The sequence below is a fragment of the Lates calcarifer genome, linkage group LG11 (genome assembly GCF_001640805.2).
Source record: "Lates calcarifer isolate ASB-BC8 linkage group LG11, TLL_Latcal_v3, whole genome shotgun sequence".
NCBI classification, from domain to species: domain Eukaryota; kingdom Metazoa; phylum Chordata; class Actinopteri; family Centropomidae; genus Lates; species Lates calcarifer.
Genome location: NC_066843.1, coordinates 8,473,177 through 8,492,588, shown reverse-complemented (window position 1 = coordinate 8,492,588; position 19,412 = coordinate 8,473,177). Strand labels below are relative to the sequence as shown.

At 42.2% G+C, this 19,412-nt stretch overlaps 4 protein-coding genes across 4 annotated transcripts; 3 read left to right on the top strand and 1 right to left on the bottom strand.

The window, feature by feature from the left end:
• Positions 1-1,346: 1,346 nt before the first annotated feature.
• On the top strand, positions 1,347-6,612 carry dnajb1a (DnaJ heat shock protein family (Hsp40) member B1a). The gene is made up of 3 exons (XM_018704631.2): positions 1,347-2,118; positions 3,572-4,155; positions 4,281-6,612. Exons 1-3 carry the CDS (start codon positions 1,908-1,910, stop codon positions 4,509-4,511), a joined length of 1,026 nt encoding a protein of 341 aa, XP_018560147.1. The 5' UTR covers positions 1,347-1,907; the 3' UTR covers positions 4,512-6,612.
• A 1,375-nt stretch (positions 6,613-7,987) lies between these two features.
• Positions 7,988-12,679, top strand: gipc1 (GIPC PDZ domain containing family, member 1). Its single transcript, XM_018704633.2, has 7 exons — positions 7,988-8,274; positions 8,704-9,276; positions 9,486-9,671; positions 9,839-10,019; positions 10,571-10,683; positions 10,770-10,851; positions 10,934-12,679. Exons 2-7 carry the CDS (start codon positions 8,977-8,979, stop codon positions 11,083-11,085), a joined length of 1,014 nt encoding a protein of 337 aa, XP_018560149.1. The 5' UTR covers positions 7,988-8,274; positions 8,704-8,976; the 3' UTR covers positions 11,086-12,679.
• Positions 12,680-12,833: 154 nt separating this feature from the next.
• LOC108902675 (E3 ubiquitin-protein ligase TRIM39-like) lies at positions 12,834-16,372 on the top strand. Its single transcript, XM_018704624.2, is given in 7 exon segments — positions 12,834-13,951; positions 14,145-14,240; positions 14,667-14,858; positions 14,860-14,898; positions 14,990-15,012; positions 15,103-15,221; positions 15,324-16,372. Coding segments are annotated over 7 exon segments (1,566 nt in total). The 5' UTR covers positions 12,834-13,414; the 3' UTR covers positions 15,884-16,372.
• On the bottom strand, positions 15,989-18,921 carry LOC108902680 (C-factor). The gene is made up of 6 exons (XM_018704634.2): positions 18,495-18,921; positions 18,241-18,295; positions 17,887-18,074; positions 17,600-17,761; positions 17,364-17,474; positions 15,989-16,189 (listed from the first exon to the last, which is right to left on the bottom strand). The coding sequence occupies exons 1-6, from the start codon at positions 18,660-18,662 to the stop codon at positions 16,076-16,078; spliced, it is 798 nt and encodes a 265-aa protein (XP_018560150.1). The 5' UTR covers positions 18,663-18,921; the 3' UTR covers positions 15,989-16,075.
• Between the last annotated feature and the right edge of the window lie 491 nt (positions 18,922-19,412).

Here is a 19,412-nt window from a genome sequence, read left to right as displayed (position 1 = left end):
CAGACCACCTGTGAGGCTGGTATTCTTTTCTCATCCTGACCTCCAGTACAAAGGCAAATATATTTATTTCAGTGCCTGTCCAAGGTTTGTGTGCTGAATGAGCAACGTAATTCCTTTAAAATACTTCAAGGAGGTTCGCTGCGGTTGGGGAGGTGTAGAAAATGCTGATTAGGAGAAGATCAGAGATACCTTTCATCGCACTGGGTCAACTCAATCATTCCACACAGCCAACTGCAAATCTATATTCTATGGTCTATTTATAACCAGTAGTCCGTGTCAGCAGCAAGCAGTGGTATCACTGTTTGTATTCCAAGATCATTCTTTAAGTCTTGTATTAGAAAAATCCCTCTGCTAACACTTTTTTATAGTGATTGTCAGCATGCATGGAGAAAAATCTCAGAAATGCTGAGCTGCACCTGCTTCTTTTTCAAAGGTCATGACACTTGGATCTAACATGAGAGGAATGCTATAACATGGGGGCTCCATGGGATCAGTGACCCTGGTAAGAGAAACAGTCCTTTTTACTCTCTTGTACCTCTTGTAAACCTCTATTTCCCTTCCTGTGAACTGCAGCAGGTTGACACAGAAACAACAGCACAGTAGTCCTTCAAAAGATATTACCTTTGTGTTTGATTTTTAGTGCAGCTGTGTCACAGAGCTTTTGATTTGAACAATGTAAACATTTTGGATTCTGCAGTTCTGATTAAAAACAAGATTACTGATGTCAACCTGCCCACCCTCCAGAACTTGTGCACCTCCTGAGTCAGGAAACGGGCTGGGTAAATTATTGCACACCACTCACACTCTGGACGTAAATTACTTCAACTTGTCCCCTCTGGAGGGCGCTATAGAGCGCGTTACCGTTACAACCAGTACAACCAGTGAACAACCAGACATGAGCACTTAGCAGTATGAGGTCTTAAAGCAACCCTAACAATACCCAGTGCCTGTATATAGTAACTGTATATAAATGAATATATGCAAATGACTGGAAATCCATCATGATTACTCTCTATTTTACCCATTATTAGTACCAAATTATTTGGTTCTTTCCTGGAAACTTCGTAGGAGATTATTTGATAAATAAACTGGAATTTATGGATAAATAAATAAAACCACTTGAACATATCTAACATTAAACATATCTAACATTATATTTCATCCATATGAGTGACATAAAGTAGCCAATGCAGGTTATTACTGACTTCAGGCAGTAGTTGAAGTGAGAGTGTCCTGGCCGCACTGACAGTAAAAGCAGCATGGGGAAAGAGCGACAGCGCTTGCGCATACGTACTCAAATTAAACATTACTAGAAGGGTCGATAGTATAGATGCACACGGCAATTAATTTAACTTATACGATATAATTGCGGTATTTTTCATTCGGAGAAGCGTCTTGTTTGTAAATTTGTTTTAAGATATAGGTTTAAAGACAGATCTGGCCACTTCTTGAGGTCTAATGTGGCCGAAGCGAAACCGGAAGTTGCTCGGAGTTAACCCTCTTCGGCTCGGTAGTGATGACACACATCAGCAGCACCAGCTTCTTCCAGAAGTTTCTTCACACGGTTTTCCAGCTCGGCGGCAACGCAGGAACAGCACTGTATGTACACGTTGCTCTGCGTTGGCTCGTCAAAGTTAAGTGACATTAATATTTTTTTCTCCTTGTCTCGGCGCAGAGAAGAAAGTTGTCCACGGGGGCAGTGACAAGTGAGGGAAGCTAACCTTGACCGATAGCTAGCCACAGCTACAGCCCGCAGCAGTGACAGCTGCGGCGGCGGCGTAGGAGCCCGTTATCCTGCCCCGTACACAGGACACGCTGGATGTGTTGCTGGCACCGAGCAGAAAACTGAAGCGACTGTGTTGATAATGTTTTTATGAAGTGGTAAAAAGAACTGACCGGTCATTGTAATGGGTAAAGATTACTATAAAGTGCTAGGAATAGCAAAAGGTGCGTCTGAAGATGAGATAAAAAAGGCGTACAGAAAACAGGCCCTGCGTTACCATCCCGACAAGAACAAGTCTCCCGGAGCAGAAGATAAATTCAAGGAGATTGCTGAAGCCTATGATGTCCTCAGTGATGCCAAGAAAAAGGACATTTACGATCGCTTTGGAGAAGAAGGTAACTGAACTCCTTTCTTCATAACTTGCATATGTTACTTTAAATAAAACTCCAGATGTTACTGTTAATCTCAAGCAAACCCTACATTGTCTATTTCTGATTTTGTTGCATCCAGCTGAAACACCGTTGCATCCTTTAATCGGGTCATTGCTGCACGTTTCTGGTATCTTTCTGAGTCGATAACCAGACAATGAAAAAGGGTGTGTGTGCAATAGGTGCAGCTGGAGAATTTACTGGAAACTACGAGTTCTTGCCCGTCCTCTCAGTCTCTCACTCTGTCACTGGGATAATAAAATCCGGTTTAACGAGTTCAAAAATGCACAGATTTGTGCCTTTCAGGCTGTGATGTTACTGTCCCACATTCCTATAAGCAGAGATGCAGACACAGATCTGACTTTTTTTTTTTTTTTTTTTTTTTTTTTAGTTTTTTTTTTTTTAACTAAGTAACAGCAGCGAAATTGTATGTGAACTTCTTTTACTTGCAGCATGGTCATTTTTAGTCTTGCAGTTAATATATATCACCATTATCAGTTTATTTATTGAGATCCTGTGAGGATTAATACTTTGCTGATTAAAGTATTAATATGTGAGCATGTTCATATGAACATTTGTTAAATTTTAACTTCTGTTAGATTCTAACTTGAAAGCATAAATGTTTTTGTATTATTTATAGTGATTAGTGATAAAAAACTGATGTCAAAATCACAATATATTGAATTGCTGTCAATGAAATAAGTGATGAGGGATGACTCGTCACTGTCAACCCCTTACTTCACTACTGTTATGTGGCTTGGGTATAATTTAATGGGTTAGTTTAGTTAATTATGCAGAGGCCTTTATTGATTTCCTACTCCAGCCCATAATGGATTTTTAAAGCTGGTGTCCCTATCCATATTTAAAAGTCCAAAGAATCTGAAAACTATTTGTTGGCTGATGTAAATTTTCTATCACTAACAGAAGAGAAAGAAACATTTTTAATAAGCATTCCTTTTAGAGCTGAAACAATTAAGAAATTGATCAGTTTGTCGAAAGAAAATTAATCAGCAACTACTAAAAATTGATGAATTGTTGACAACATTTTAAACATGAGGATCAGCTGCTTTTCTTTGTTTTAAATGATAGTCAGTTAAATATCTTTGGTCTCTATGGTCAAAACTATTGTTTGTTTGTTTTTACACCATAAAGACAAAATTATTGATTGACAAGTTGAGAAAATAATCTACAGATATGTTGATAGTGAAAATAATCATTATCTGCAGCTCTGGATTCCTTAAATTTGGTTGTTAAACAAATTGCAACACAGATATGTACTGAGCAGGACATTTAACAGATAAAAAATTTAGACACTGTTTCTAAATGTGTTTTTCTTACTCATTGGCCAACATAGTCAGTCATTGTCAAGTTAATACAGTCCCAGAGCTCTGATGTTTCTCCATGTCTTTTCCCTTTTTAGGATTAAAGGGTTCAGCTGGGGGTGGAGGTGGAGGACACAGCGGTTCAAGCTACAACTACACCTTCCATGGAGACCCTCACCAAATCTTCGCCGAGTTCTTTGGAGGCCGCAGCCCGTTCGATCATTTCTTCTCACAGAATGGGGAGGATGATATGGACATCAATGACCCCTTCACAGCATTCGGCATGGGAGGAATGGGCGGCATGGGTGGGTTTCACAGGTCCTTTAAGTCCCACCCAGGAGGCCCCCACAGAGCGCACGAGAAGAAGAAGGACCCGCCCGTGGTGCACGAGCTGAAGGTGAGCCTCGAGGAGGTCTTCTCTGGCTGCACCAAAAAGATGAAGATCTCCCGCAAGAGACTGAACCCAGACGGCTGCACCATGCGCAATGAGGACAAGATTTTAACAGTCGACATCAAACGCGGCTGGAAGGAGGGGACGAAAATCACCTTTCCCAGGGAGGGGGACGAAACTCCTACCAACATTCCTGCAGATGTGGTGTTTGTGGTCAAAGATAAACCCCACCCTGTGTTCAGAAGAGAGGGATCAGACATAATTTACCCTGCAAAAATATCACTCAGAGAAGTATGTGAACAAGGATATCAGACGTGTTTTTTTCCTTTTGATGCAAATAAAAAAAGGGCAAAAAACATTGTTGGTTTTATCTAACTACTTTGTTCCCTATTTTCTCTCTCTCTGTCTCTCTCCAGGCGTTGTGTGGATGCACAGTCAATGCCCCGACGCTGGACGGCCGGACCATCACTGTGACCTCCAGAGACGTTGTCAAACCTGGAATGAAAAAGCGCATTGCCGGAGAAGGCCTGCCGCTGTCCAAGTGCCCCGAGAAGAGGGGCGACATGATATTGGACTTCCACGTTAAATTCCCCGACAAACTGGGCCAAAGCACACGTGATGCACTCAAGCAGATCCTTCCAGCGTGAAGTTTACCCAAAATTATAATAAGTTCTGACATTTCCAGTGACACCTCTCCTGTGTATCATCGTGTTTCAGCTTGGGCAGTACAGGCACAGGGCAGATTTGATTCTAGCTGGGTTTAATTTCTACTGTCTCAACACCAAATCCACATTCTTACCCAGTATCCAGTGAGTTTAATGAGTGTCTTAAGACTTGGGAGACTGACAGAACAGCTGACTTTTCCCTGTGCGTGTGTGTTCAGCTGAGGTTGAGTAACAGTGTTGAGCAACAGCCTGCCACATTGTGAGATTCAAGTTGGAAAAATACATAGAAAGTATATGGTATAAATAATCATGCAATATGTCAAGTGATAGGTTGTGGTTTTGCTACAAGAAGGAGAGAGTCAAACCAGAGAAAGCGTGTGTTTGTTTTTTTTGTTTTTTTAAGTTCACTGAATTTTACCACTTGAACATTTCATTTAGTAACTGAGGATGTAGTTTCACTGCAGCAGTTTTCACAGCCAGCTAATTAACAATACCTCAGGTGCACTGACGCATGCTTGAATGTAGCTGTAACTACATTAATCAACAGGACATGATTTTGGTTGCCGTTAAACAAAACTGAAGTTTAAATACTGTGTGGATCCCAAGTGGTGAAAACATCTGTCTCTAAACACAGATGCGCTGTTTTGATAAGTGGCATTGGCACTAAGACGAACGTTATGTAGCGGATCAGCGTTGAAAATAGTCTCTTTGTCAGTGTTGTATTAAAATTCAGTGTTCCACCTGTCAGTTACACTATCTGTAGGGCTACACACTCTCATTAACTGTCTAGATAAATATACTTAAGATGCACATGAGCCTAAAAATGCTGGTGTGTGAACATTTCCAGTTCTAAAGTGTAACGTTTCAGGTATGTAATTTTACATATAAATGATCCCTGGGAGTTCCCACACAGTCGTATAGCATTAAACAGATTTTAAATTTAGGAAAGAGAGAGCACTTCTGTCAGATCGATACTCTGTGTATCAAAAAGGAGGAAAAAAATCAGATCAGTCCATCTGTGGTGTTTTAAAATTGCACATCTTGCAAAATGTTTACTCTTACAGTATCTTGTCTAACCAAGAGTACACACTTTAATATGTAAAATATTAGATTTTTGTGCCAAATAATTGTCCCTATGTAATTATATGTATGTATGTGTGTCTAAAAGTATGTTGGGAGCATACGTGTGTCCTGTCAAATTACCAAAATCTTAAGCGATTTACTCCATTTGTACCCTTTGAAGATGCACAATGTATGTGTAACATTTCAGTTCCTTCTCATATGTTATTACTCTGTTTGCTTGTTTAATCTAAAGCCAGTGAAGTTTTTTTTTCTTTTTTTACCTGATGTGGTATAACCCTGTTGCACCAGGATAAAAATATTGCAGACTGATAAGTTGAAGTCCCTGATTTAAAGGCCTGTAGGATATATTTTTGTTTAATGATTGTGTCTTATTTCATGCCTTCTCGTATAGGTCATACCTGACAGTGTTCACTCCAGGATGTACAGTAACTGGGAATGTGTAGTTTCACAGTTCAGTAGGAATCCTAAGAAAACTACTGAACTCTGTGTCACGTTCAGCCCTGTGCAGCTTTGAGTGTAGTGAAGATGGAAGTGAGTAAACAAGTTTGTTCATTTGCACATTTTAACGTAGTGCTGATGTGACTGTCAGGAGGAACAAAACAAACTTCATGACGGCCACTACTCTGCTCATCCTGCTCCTGCTGGAGTTTTAAGTTCCTAATTGACACAAACATGTGGTTTAACATGAATGTAGAGATGTGTAATCTCTGTAATGTTTAACTTTTTTGTTTTAAAAAAGGATAATTCTTTTGTTTTTTCTTGCAAATGTTTTCCTTTTTAAGGGAAAAAAGTGTAAGCATTACTTTTGTTTTACCTCTTGTTTGTTATGTAGTTGTGAAATTCTTCAGGGTGGGATTCAGGATGTTATGATTTTTCACAACAAAGCTTTTATGACTTGGTAATGGGATGGAAATTTTTAATAGATCTTTCCTATGCTGTGATTATTTGCATTTACATATTAAAGAACCTGGCAAATAAAAACTGGCAGATATCTCATTGATTATGGCCCGTTTGTTTTAATAATGGAAGACATTTAAACAATTAAAGCATTTCTGTTAAACCCTTCTCTCAAATGTAACTCTATGCTCCCCACTATTTATAGTGCTTCACGTAGTGGGCCTTATACAACACACATTTTTCCTAATGTAGTAAAAAAAAGTAAAAGCTTAAAGCAGCTCCTGGAGGCTGGAATGGCCATTACACTGCACAGTATGAAAGTTAAGGGTAACAGCATACTGTTAGTTTAGTTAAGTCACCAGATATTTGCAAATAATCCACTTGAGAACATGAATATTCATACCAAATTGAATGATGTTGTGGTTTTATTTTGAAGGTTTTAACCGGAAGTGTGAATGTGGTGTTGTTTCTACCATGGGAACTTGTGTGTCAGTCAAACCTGGCATCTTTTAGAAGAAGTATACACAGTGCGACCCTTACAATACAAGTACACCGCCTACAAACTGTCAGCAATTAACTTACAATTATAGATATTCCTGCCCTGCAACAATGAGTAACTTCAACGCCACAAGTCAGACACAATGGCATATTATCACGTCTGGCTACAACCTTCAAAGTAAAAAAAATAAATAAAATAAAATAAAAAAAATAAAAATAAAAAACTGGTCTAGTTCCACTCTGTGACCACTAGAGGGAAGTATATGCTCACGACCATGAATGTTTTTACCTCCACTAAACAATAAGAGCTCAGTTTACGTAAGTAAAATGTAAGCACGTACAAATAAAGTACAAATATGAGGTACTTCTTTTGTACTTGAGTTTTGTCTTTTCATGGCACTTTATACATCTTTTCACTGCGTTTATAGCGAAATGTTTTACCTTTTACTCCACTCTCATAGATTTAGCCACTGGTCAGTTTAGAAACTAAGATTTTTCAAACAAAATATATGCAGGGCTTATAACATATGATGCTTTATTATCCAACAGTATTAGGTAAAGATGAAACCATTGCCATTGCTATTATGACAATCATTTAAGTCATTTTTCATGCAAAAATATTAGAGCTTCACAAAAATTTTCTGTGTTTTTGATAATTTTGAGGTTTTGGACTGGATGGTTTAGTAATTGTCACGGCCAGTTCTCACTATTTTCTGAATATCTGACTGACCAATCATCCGATTAATCGAGAATAAAATCAGGAGATCAACTGATACTGAACATAATCATTAGTTACAGGCTATACAGGAGTCGTTTTTTCGCAATGAATACATTTACTTTTGCATATTTTCCTAATTAAACTTAGGTACTTTTAGGTCAGTAAAGTTATCACTGCAGTACTCCTTGTAATGGACTATTTTCACAGTGTGGAATCAATACTTTAACTCAGGGAAAGGATTTGAATGCTCCTACCACTGTCGCTCCACTGGGAAGTCGCTGTGTACGAGGATCCGTGAAAGCGTCATCGTTCCACCCCTGCTGGGCAGGCAGAAAGATAAATCTACCCCTGCATACCGACACACACTTACTCTATTTCCCCTATAATTTGCCTCAGGACGAGCCAACCTGTTTGGAGCGGAGCAGCAAAAGATACAGGACTTCCTCCTCCGGCGTAATTTTTATTTATAACAACTCACAGCAGCACCGTTAGCCGGCTAAGCTAGCAGGAAGAGGCAGCTAACGACAGTTGGCTAAAACTCCTGCTCTGGTAAGAACGACCGGCCTGCCGTGTTTACTCCCTCCTCTCCACATTCACCGATCATAGTTAATCTAGCTAACTAACCTCTACACGTGAGAAATGGTAACGCTACAACTTACTACCGAGAGGGATCAACAGACACTGATTTAGCTTCCGTTTCCAGTAGCTAAATGCTAAGTTGCCGGCTGCATGAGAGTTGTCTGTGTTGCTAGAAGTGAAAGATATGTCTCAGAGCTACCAGCTAACATTAGCAAGATATATTCTAAAGGAAGAGCTATGCTGGCTATGCTAATTGCAACATTTCCCTAGTAGTAGCAACATTACACACTGATTTGAGGAGATACAGTGGCACAGAATATTAAAAGTGCTTGTATAACTGAGATGTTATTGCTTTGGTAAATGTATACATAATGTGGAGTTTCTGTTTCTGTTTTACAGCTAAAGACCCTCCACTGCAGGCTGCTGGACCTGACAGATCCAGCTATGCTGGAGCATCAGCTGCTCTAATGTGTAGATGTGTAAATACTTACAGTGCCTGGTTAAGACAGCTTTTTAGCTGGTCTGGAGGACCATACTATTGCTGTGACGTAAACATCCAACAGACCTGCAGCTGATTTGGCTGAACAGGTGTATGTTGGCCTGGATTATAGCGTAACTCCCCCAGAGCAGCCTCCTCCCCTCCACTCCCACTGCTCTCCCTGTAGGACTACTATGCCTCTGGGTTTGGGAAGAAGGAAGAAGGCGTCCCCGCTGGTCGAGAATGAGGAAGCGGAGCCCATCCGCGCAGGTCTCAATGTGCCAGGCATGGATGGCCTAGATGGAGGTGTTGTCGGGCTGGGAGAAGGTGCCACCTCTGAAGGTCTGCCTCCTCCACCTAGCAGCATGCGACCTCGCCTCATCTTCCACACCCAGCTCGCTCATGGCAGCCCCACGGGCCGAATCGAGGGCTTCAGCAACGTGCGGGAACTCTATGCCAAGATTGGTGAGGCTTTTGGGATACCACCATCTGAGGTGAGTCAGTCTGCTGGCCAGGGGCTAAAACGATATTGTTGATTGGAAGTTGATTGGTGACATTCATAGACCAAATAATCAATTGATTTATAGACAAAATAATCAGTAGATTAAGAGATAATGAAAATAATCTCTATCATCAGTGCTGAAAGCATCATGGTAAACTCGTCATGGTAAACCCATCACTCGTTTGTTGTGTCCCAACACAGGTTATGTTTTGCACACTGAACACTCACAAGGTGGACATGGACAAGCTGTTGGGAGGTCAGATTGGACTAGAGGACTTTATTTTTGCCCACATTAAAGGCCAGAAAAAGGAAATAGAAGTGTTCAAAGGGGAGGATGCACTCGGGTTGACGATCACTGATAATGGAGCTGGCTACGCTTTCATCAAGGTGAGGAACATTAAAATGTCCAAGAAAATTGATTTCTTTTGACTCGGGTATCCACAGGGAAAAGTAATGACCCTGGACTAAATATGGAAATAATGGTTGCACATTTAATGAGAATAGACTACATGTCTTTATAGCATATTTGGATTATTCATTTGATATTTCTGCAGAGAATCCGTGAGGGGAGCATCATCCACCAGATCCAGGTCATCAACGTGGGCGACATGATCGAGTCGATCAACGGCCATCGCCTGATCGGCTGTCGACACTATGAGGTGGCCAAGATGCTGAAGGAGTTGCCCAAAGGGAAGGACTTCACCATCAAGCTGGTGGAGCCCCTCAAGGCCTTTGGTAGGTTTGGCGGGAGGAAGAAACACAAAAAGTCACCTGAGCCAGAAGTTTGATTGTGACATTTGTTGAGACAGTGTGGTGGTGTAGCAGGGCAACATTCTCCTCAACCTTTGTCAGAGCCTCTAAACAATCTTGCTGAGTTACTGGAGTAGTCTAACAGTCCTTAAATAGCAAAAAATATTGTCATACTTGTGGCCATGAAAGCAGCATTTAAATTTAGATTTCATAGCATTTCATTCAGCATATTAAAATGTCTTTTAAATCCTATCTTCTTTTCTCAGTGCGCCTCTTTGATTTACAGGTTGTAATCTAAAATCTTGTTGCATAAAACGAATAGACACAGATCTGATTTAATCAAAGTAGTGCCCTTGCTGCTCTTAGTAAGCATATAATGGCATATTAAGCCATTTACATGTCCTATGGGTCTATTTTCCTCAGTTAAAACAGCAACTCCAGCCTCAGGAAAAGGATCATACAGGATCAAACAAACTGTTATGAAATGGAGTTTGTCTGTACAGAGTGTTGATGGGATGTTCAATTGTTTTGTGTAGATATGATCAGCCAGCGGTCTGGAGGGTCCAGGTCGGCATCGGGGGTTCAGCTGGGGACTGGCAGAGGAACCCTTCGGCTGCGATCTAAAGGTCCGGCCACCGTGGAGGAGCTGGTGAGTGTGTTTACAGCACCAGGTCTCTGTACTGTTAAGAAAATGTAATTTTCTTGTATCGTCTGAGTTTTTTTTCCCCCCTCCAGCCTTCTGCATTTGAGGAAAAGGCCATTGAGAAGGTGGATGACCTGCTTGAGAGCTACATGGGCATCAGAGACAGCGAGCTGGGTAAGTGTGTGTCAAAACTACTCAGTGTCATTTGCTGTTTTCTCTTTATTAAAGGTTCTCTGACCTCTCTCTTTCTCCTCAGCGGCCACCATGGTGGAGCTGGGAAAGGACAAAAAGAACCCCGATGAGTTTGCAGAGGCTTTAGATGAAACCCTGGGAGATTTCGCCTTCCCAGACGAATTTGTTTTCGACGTTTGGGGTGCCATTGGCGACGCTAAAGTCGGCCGAGTGTAACCACACAAACTAATGGAGCAGAACGGCTTCTGCTTTCGTGCCGCCCCACAACATTCAGCACTACTAGGAAACACAACACTACCGTCATGAGTTTGTTTTTATTCCAGTGTATACTCCTACTATTTTTTAATTTAGAGTGTACCCTTTTGGGAGACTCTTGCCTAGGATGATGCCAGGTAATGGGAGAAGAAAGGCGACTGTGATGACTTCCCAAGTGCTTTTATTTGTCTTCCGGCTTTATCCAGATACTATGAGCACGCTGATGAGCATTCCCCTTTGACCGTGTCACATGAACCTGCATGTCAATGTTGTAGTTGCTGGCAGTGGAACGAGTACAGCACAAATCTCTAATATGGGAGAAATTAAAAGATGAAAGACAACGGCTAACACAAAGTAGATATTTGATACTTAGCCAAAAAAAAGAATAGAAAAGAAAAGAAAAAAGTGTTTTTTTTTACACATTGCACTGTGTTGCACTGCGCTGTAAGCCAACACTAGAAGTGAACAGAGATTGCACTGTACCTCATCTGGTGAGCGGCACAGTTATTGCACAGTACCAAGGCAACAGCCTCCCTGAAATACAGTACAGTGTCGTCCTGAACCACTCGATGTTACTGTTATTGATCAGTTTTACAAGCATGTGCTGTTATATTTTTATCTTCATCCTGAATTCTGCTGGTTTTATGTCATTTTTGGAGGGTTTTTGGGTAAAAGAAAAAAAATGCCTGTTGCAGAAAGGTCATAGTAAACTGTAGCTCCTGACTAAAAGATCAGTGGTGTTTGCTCACACACTCCATGGCTGTAATGAGGTCAACTGCGCAGACAGCAGCACATTCCAGTCTTACGTTCATACATTTGACAGTGTTAAAGAGAATCAGTGTTAATTTACCTTTTTTATGGAAGGTCATTATGTGAGAATGAGAAGGAGGTTTGTTTTAGTGAATTGTGTTTTTTTTTTTTTTTTTTATAGCTAGTGTTTTTATATAAAGTGATGTGATGTCTATTTTAAAAACAAGGTTTGTGTAACAGATGAAGAACTTGATCTCGTGTTGCTACTACTTTATTGTTTTGAAGCATTACAGAGAGCAGTACTAAAGAAGAGAGAGTCGTGAGATGGAGTAGTTAAAAGAGGGAAAAAAAGGAAATAGAAATGTTAAGAACAGAAATGCCTTCATTTCTTCTCATTTCATGCATTTTATATGTTTTGTTAGAAATATGCGACTTGGTGCATGGTGCTGAAAATTCAAGTATACTGTGGTTGGAGCAGAATGATACCAAACTATTTCCATCGTAGCGTCGCAGTGACTTGTGTCCGTAGAGAGGAAAAAACAGGCAATGTCACACCAACTGCTCAGCCTAGGTAAACACGTCTTAAAAAAAACCTTTGGTATTAACCTTCTCAGTATATCCAAATGTATGAAGTTATTTTGTAGTTTTGTTTCATTCTTTAGAGTTGATGAATATCTAAATGGGGTTATGTAATGAAACTGACACTAGAACACTGTAACACTGAGAAGATCACGTTATTTTGATGGCTTTGTATTACACTGTTGTCATTGTCCAATTATAATGCAATAATAACATTGACATGGCAGTTTTCCTTCTGTTTTGGTCTTTCCTAAATGCAACACGGTGCTCTGCAGTTTGTGGCTTTGGTCTTTAAATTTATTTTTATTCAGATCAGATTAAGCTCCTGAGACGAGATGATGCTGTGATCTGCTGGAGTGTTTTCCAACATTTCACAGAAATTAAACCCAAGGGTGTGTTTGTTTTTCCTCTTGCTCCTGTGTCCTACTAAAATATACATGACATTTAACCAGACAGCGAAATCACTTTGAGTGTCAGCAGGCCATCAGAGGTAATGTAATAAGATCCACCCCGGTGAACTTGATAGGGCTGGTTAAGCTCGGTGGGGTCATTTGCAGGACTCGCATGTAAATCAGGGAAGGTGGTCAACTGAATTTATTCTGTCCCAGATGAACACAAAATACAATTGTAGTGTGTTTAGGTTATAAATATGGATTTATGAATTGGATTTTTTATGCATTTTCCTTCTTTCCATGAAGAAGAAAAACATGGCTTGGAGTCTGCCCTGCTTCACAGAGCCCTGGTCTGGCTGGCAGATGAGGGGTGGTGACATGTCCTGTATTTACTAGAAGTAAAGTAAACCAGTTCTTCAAGTCTTGGTTGGTCTATAACCCTGGTTGCTTATAAACTGTGTCCAGATCACTCTGTTGACTACAGTCTGAGAGGAGCGCTGCTTCTTCCTAACAGAGTGCACTTTCTGTAACAAACAACCACAGCGGCCTCCCGCCAACAGGAACCTGCCATGGCGTCGCGCCCACGAGCTTCCTCTCAACCCGGGAAACTTTCCTTCTTCCAGAGTCCCAAGGTGGCTGTGGCCCTTCGGCCTCGGGCTGCCTCTTCGCGCTCTGGCTCCATGCTGGAAGAGGAGCTGTCCTGTCCTGTTTGCTGCGAGATTTTCAGTGAACCTGTGGTGCTCAAGTGCAGCCACAGCTTTTGCCGGGCCTGCCTGCAGCAGTTCTGGAACAAGAAGAAGGCCAGGCGGGAGTGCCCCGTGTGCAGGAGGAAATGCTCCCTGACGGAGCCCACGGTCAGCCTGGCCCTGAAGAACGTGGCCGACACCTTCCGGGCAAAGACGCACACGGCTGGGATGGGGACAGGGGTCGACGGACCAGGGGAGGAAGCAAGGATGACAGCAGAGGTGAAGTGTGACACACATGGGGAAGTTCTGAAGCTCTTCTGTATGGATGACTTTGAAGTCTTGTGCTGTGTATGTCACACCTCCAAGAAGCACCAGGGACACCGAGTGTGTCCCCTGGAGGAGGGAGCTCAGGACCTCAAGGTAATGGTGCTTTTTAAATTTCACCCCACTCCTTTGAAACTCAGAAAAGTGTTTTTTCTTGCAGCTGTGCAATGTCAGGAACACCAGAAACAATTCCCATTTTAGGCTCGGTGTCAAGATCTTAGGATCATTTTCAGCCACCAAATTACTCTCTGACATTCACGGCACGTTCTTTACCCTCATCCCCCATCAGGCCGGGTTGAAGAAGGAGCTGATTCCTCTGAAGAAAAACCTGCGTCACCTGTATGAGGCCAAGCAGGAGTGTGATGACACAACTGTCCACATCAAGGTATCAATAAACACAAAAGATCCAGGAAACACTGGAGGACCTGCATGAAGTTGAAACTGAGGTTGAGCCACGCTTTGTTAGTGTGTAAACATGGTCAGCCAAGGTGTTGGAGAAAACAACCTAGTTTTCTTTTAGGGTGCTGTTAAGTTCTCCGTTTGGGTTTAGTGATTCTAGTAGAGATATTAAATACAGCCAATAAAGGCAGGATCCTAAAAGAGTTATATTAGGATTATTATGATTATTTTCTTTTCATTTTATGGCCTGGTAATATATTTAATGTACAAAATATTGGGGACATTTACTTTTCAAGACATAATCTAAAAATAAATGCAAGTAATGGTCTCTTATAGCTCTTATTGTGACAGTTAAAACATCGGAGATTGACATTGTGCAAAGCAGACTTCAGCTCATCTCCACCATTGCTAGAACCAGACTCAGGCTACGGAGAAGCAGATCAAAGAGGAGTTCGAACAGCTCCGCGAGTTCCTGCAGAGGGAGGAGGAGGCGCGACTGGCCGCCCTGCAGCGGGAGGACGAGGAGAAGAAGGAGCTGGTAAAGAGGAAGTCCGACAGCATCACCAGGGACATCCTCACCTTCTCTCACGCAATCATCGCCATCTGAGAATGAGATCGCATCCAGCGATGCTCTCTTCCTCCAGGTGAGGCGGGGATTTGTCAACATTTTCCTCTCTGACTTCATCCAACCTTGCAAACTATAATATGACCCTTTTCTCTCTTTTTTGACTTCAGAATTATGCCAACACAAAGAAAAGGTAAGAAACTTTTAATCTTCTGCAGTATTTGTTAATGCTCGATTCAGCTTGTTAGTTATACTCATGTCATGTGTGTCATTTTCTTCTAAGGGCACAGATCCCAGAGAAGAATCCAGAAAAAGTGTCAGGTGCTCTTATAGATGTGGCCAAGCACGTCAGTTCCCTCAAATACCACGTGTGGGAGAAGATGGCAGAGCTGGTTCAATACAGTGAGCACTCAAGCAATTATGTAGGCTCGTAAGTGGTGCACCTTGAATTTTGATGACTGAATCACCATCTGTTTTTCTTTTTTTTTTCTCTTTTCCTTTTAGCGCCCATCACCCTGGACCCCAACACTGCCTACTCCTGGCTGTCCCTCTCCTCAGATCTGACCAGCGTGGCCAACAGCGGCTGCCTGCAGAAGCCCCCGGACAACCCTGAGCGCTTTGGCCACTTTGTGTTCGTGCTGGGCTCGGAGGGCTTCACCTCAGGCCGCCATGCCTGGGAGGTGGAGGTGGGCGACAAGGTGGACTGGATGCTCGGGGTGGTCAAGGAGTCCATTGACAGGAAGGGCCGCATCTCCGGCTGCCCCGAGGGCGGCTTCTGGATGATCTCGCACTACGAGGGCGAGTACACGGCCATGACGAGGCCCAGCACCCCGCTGCACCCGGAGGGGGAGCTGACCCGGGTCAGGGTGCAGCTGGACTACGACTCTGGAGAGGTGACCTTCTCCAACCCTGTCAGCATGACGCCCATCTACACATTTGTTGACTTCTTCACTGAGAAGATGTACCCCTTCTTCTGCCCCGGGGCCAACATTAATGGGAATAACCCCAAACCCCTTAAGATCTGTCCCGCCAAAGTGGCCGTGTGGAACAGTGCGACGTGGTGATTTGAGAACATTAGTGAGCTGAAAAGTTAAAAAAGAGCAAATCAAATAATTTAAACATGTGATATCAGCGTGTTTGTGTGTAAAACGAGCATGAAACAAGAAGAGTGATCAGAACAATAATCGGTTTATTTCACTGAGATTCATTTAGTGACTGACTGAAGTTAACAAAGGACAAAGCAGCTGTTCATGAAGTTACCAGGCGATGGTGTTGCCCTTATAATCAAGGAAGGCTCCATTCTGCTTCTCAGTCAGAGAGGCCATCACGCTGAGCATACCCTGCACACTCTCTGGAGCATCAATCTCCCCCTGGTGGCCACAAACACACACAGTTACTCTGAAGATTCACAGAAGAGTTGAGTTGTGATTTGTCTGTTTTCTCTCCAGTTATAGACTCTATAGTTATATTCAAAATCCAAGAGATACAAGTGGTTCAAATCTGATTGTTTACTGAATAAAAGTCAAATAAATAAAATCACACTCAATCAGGCATTTTCAGTTCTGACCATGGCTACTTTCATATGTGATTCATATCTGATTTGTGGCAACGCAAAATCAGTCTGAGCGGTCAGAAATGATGCAATCTGTGTTGGCAGACATAGGTGTTGAAGACAAAAACACATATAAAAGGAAAGTGCCAATGCAGGGTCACAGGAGAATTGTGAGCGCAAAGAAACTGCAAAGTTTAAAAGCATAAAACTACCTTTAAGGCAAAAACACTGGTTATGCATTGTTGTGGGTGATTAATATATCTTCTTCTTTAAGACTGGTGGTAAGAAAATGTCCAATAGACACAATTTATGTTTTGCTGCACTTTGCATCTGTAGATTTCAATTACAATGCATCTCTTTAAAGAGAGTTTTCTCAAAATTAGTTCTTTCTCATACTCTGTTTTATTCCTCTGAAAGTATTTACAGTAGAATTTGTTCATATTTCATCCATAACCTGATCTGTAAAACATTTTATAGCTAATAACATGGCAAAATTTGATCTTTAAATGGCCGTTTACTTATTAATAAAGTTATCTGACTAACTTGACAACGCTGTTTTGTGTTACCTCTTTGGTACTGCAACAAGAATCTGAACTGAAAGTTGTTCAGACTGGTTATCAGATATTAGGAGTGTGAGCACTTTAACCTAAAAATCAGTTCTTTCCTTTAATGTCAATGAAGCCTGCAGGATCTGTCACCATGAGAACTGTGCAGTTTCTTAGTTTTTTCTCTGTGTTGTGTGTTGATTCAACAGCAACTACTGCAGTGTTTTGTTTTTTTTTGTGTGTGTGTTGTTGCTATTTTCAGAAATCACACCGTGAACACTCAACCATTGTGTGTGGATAAATGAAATCACAACAATGTTGATACTAATATTATGCTCCTTGGTTAATAAAGTAAACACTCAGGGTCAACTCCGGTTCCTCTGGCATTGTTTCGCTGTGTATTTCATGGGCGAAGCAGTGAGATCAGTTGGAAACTTGCTGACTCACCTCCTCTCCACCCATGTCAGTGCGCACCCAGCCAGGGTGCAGCACTGAAAACAGGATCCCGTCCTTCTTCAGCTCCTCCGCAGCACAAAGCGTCAGCATGTTCAAACCTGCCTGTGAGGGTGAAGAGTGGGAGGACAATGAGGTGATGGGTGAACAGTTACTCCTCCCCCACTCCCGCTTTCCTCTTTATAAAGCCTTTGAGTAGCAGGTCACAGTGTTAGCAGGCTGTCGCTCACCTTGCTGATGCGATAGGAGACGGCAGGGATGAAGGAATACGAGTGTTTCACTGATTCAAATGAACCCAGAAATGAGGAGATGCTGATGACGGCTGCTTTGCTGCTGGACATCCCTGGCACTTCGCTGGCCTTCGCTGCCGTGCGGAGGTGGGGCAGGAACTCCTAATGATGGCCACCAGGAAGAAGAGAGAAAACTTTCAGCAGTACGACGGGATGGCACCACCCAATTTCCTTCTTTTGTTTTAAAAAAGAAAAAAAAACAGTGTTGTGCCCCCCTCTCTCCTCACTTTAATGATATTCATAGGGCCCATGACGTTGGTGTTGAAGGAGCCCTGCATGTCCTCGGGAGTGGTGTCCTGCAGGGTGGCTTTGGCCAGGAACCCTGCGTTGTTAATCAGCAGGTTGAGGCCCCCCGTCCCCAGCAGAGACCCCACCTGCTGGGCAGCCTGTTTTATGCTACAAAGGTCAGTGGCGTCTGACAGAGAGAGAAAGTGGAGCATCAACGACGGTCAATAGCAGACAGTCAGATAAATATCAGAACACACGGTTGCTCATGGAGTTGAGGCCAGTGCGCGCACAACTGGACATGGGAGCAGGACCCAGGGTTTAACTTTTATATAACAGAAGAACAGAGCTCGTACCCAGACGGACGACGCAGATGATGTTAGGATGCTTCTTTGCCAGTGTTTGCAGTGCCTGTAAATACAGAGTAAACAGTTTCACCATCCAGAAGAGGCAAAGACAAATCCCACACACTTGTACTCACTTTTTTCTATGCAGGAATCTTCTTTCTGTAAGTCAAACCAAAACCTGATCCAAGATCTGTTTTTTTAACAGCACATTATTTTGGAAGTAGCAATACTGAGCTTATGGAGACAAAGGGGAAGACTCTCACCGCAGCCCTGGATCCGTCTGGGTCCCTGCAACAGGCAAACAGTTTTTTCGCTGGATTGGGGCCCTCCACCATTTGCTTAACCATCTCCAGGCCCAGGCCTCTGTTCGCTCCAGTGATTAGCACGCTGACTGGTTGACTGGCTGCCATTTCCCCTGCCTCAGTTTGCATGGCTCTCCCCCGTCTAAGCACTTACATTCAGCCTCAGTTTAGCCTGGCCACACCCAGGCTCTTATATCACACTGTATGTTTATTCTGTCTTCCGCTTAGGCAAGTTACCGTGACAACTCAGAAATGTGTGGAGCTGAGCCCTAAATGAACCCTTTCCAAAAAATGAAGTGAAATTAACTCCCAGCAGACAAGAACATGCTCGTGACAGCAAATAAAAGACGTAAATAAGATGATAGTGATAATGTTTAAACATGCTAGATGAAGAGAAGAAGTGCAGCTCATGTTTTTTTTTTTTTTTTCAAACAACAGTGCAAAACAACACAAAGTCCAGTGAACTGACCTCTGGTTTAAAAAACACACCCTCCATTTTGTTCACAAAATCTTACCCAGTGTAGTGCTCTGGAACTCATCTCATGTTGATCATTTTATCATCTCAACCAAGTATACAGGTTGTTGTAGTATTCTTAGTATGGTTTACATGATATACAATGGAAATAAGAAAAAGACATAGAATGGGAAACTTAGTTTTACCTTCCCTCTATGGGCCTGACCTAAAGTTACCTTGTTATACAACCGTAGCTGACCTTTTTCCTTTTTTAAAAAATACTGATGAGTAAGTCCTAAAAATGCTTATATCAGGTGATGAGAAGGACTTGGGAGTGTGTGTTAGCTCCACTCTACATGGAGCCAGGTGTGCTTTAGAGTGCTAAGCTCTGACACACATACAAATCAGTGTAGTTATGTTTTCTT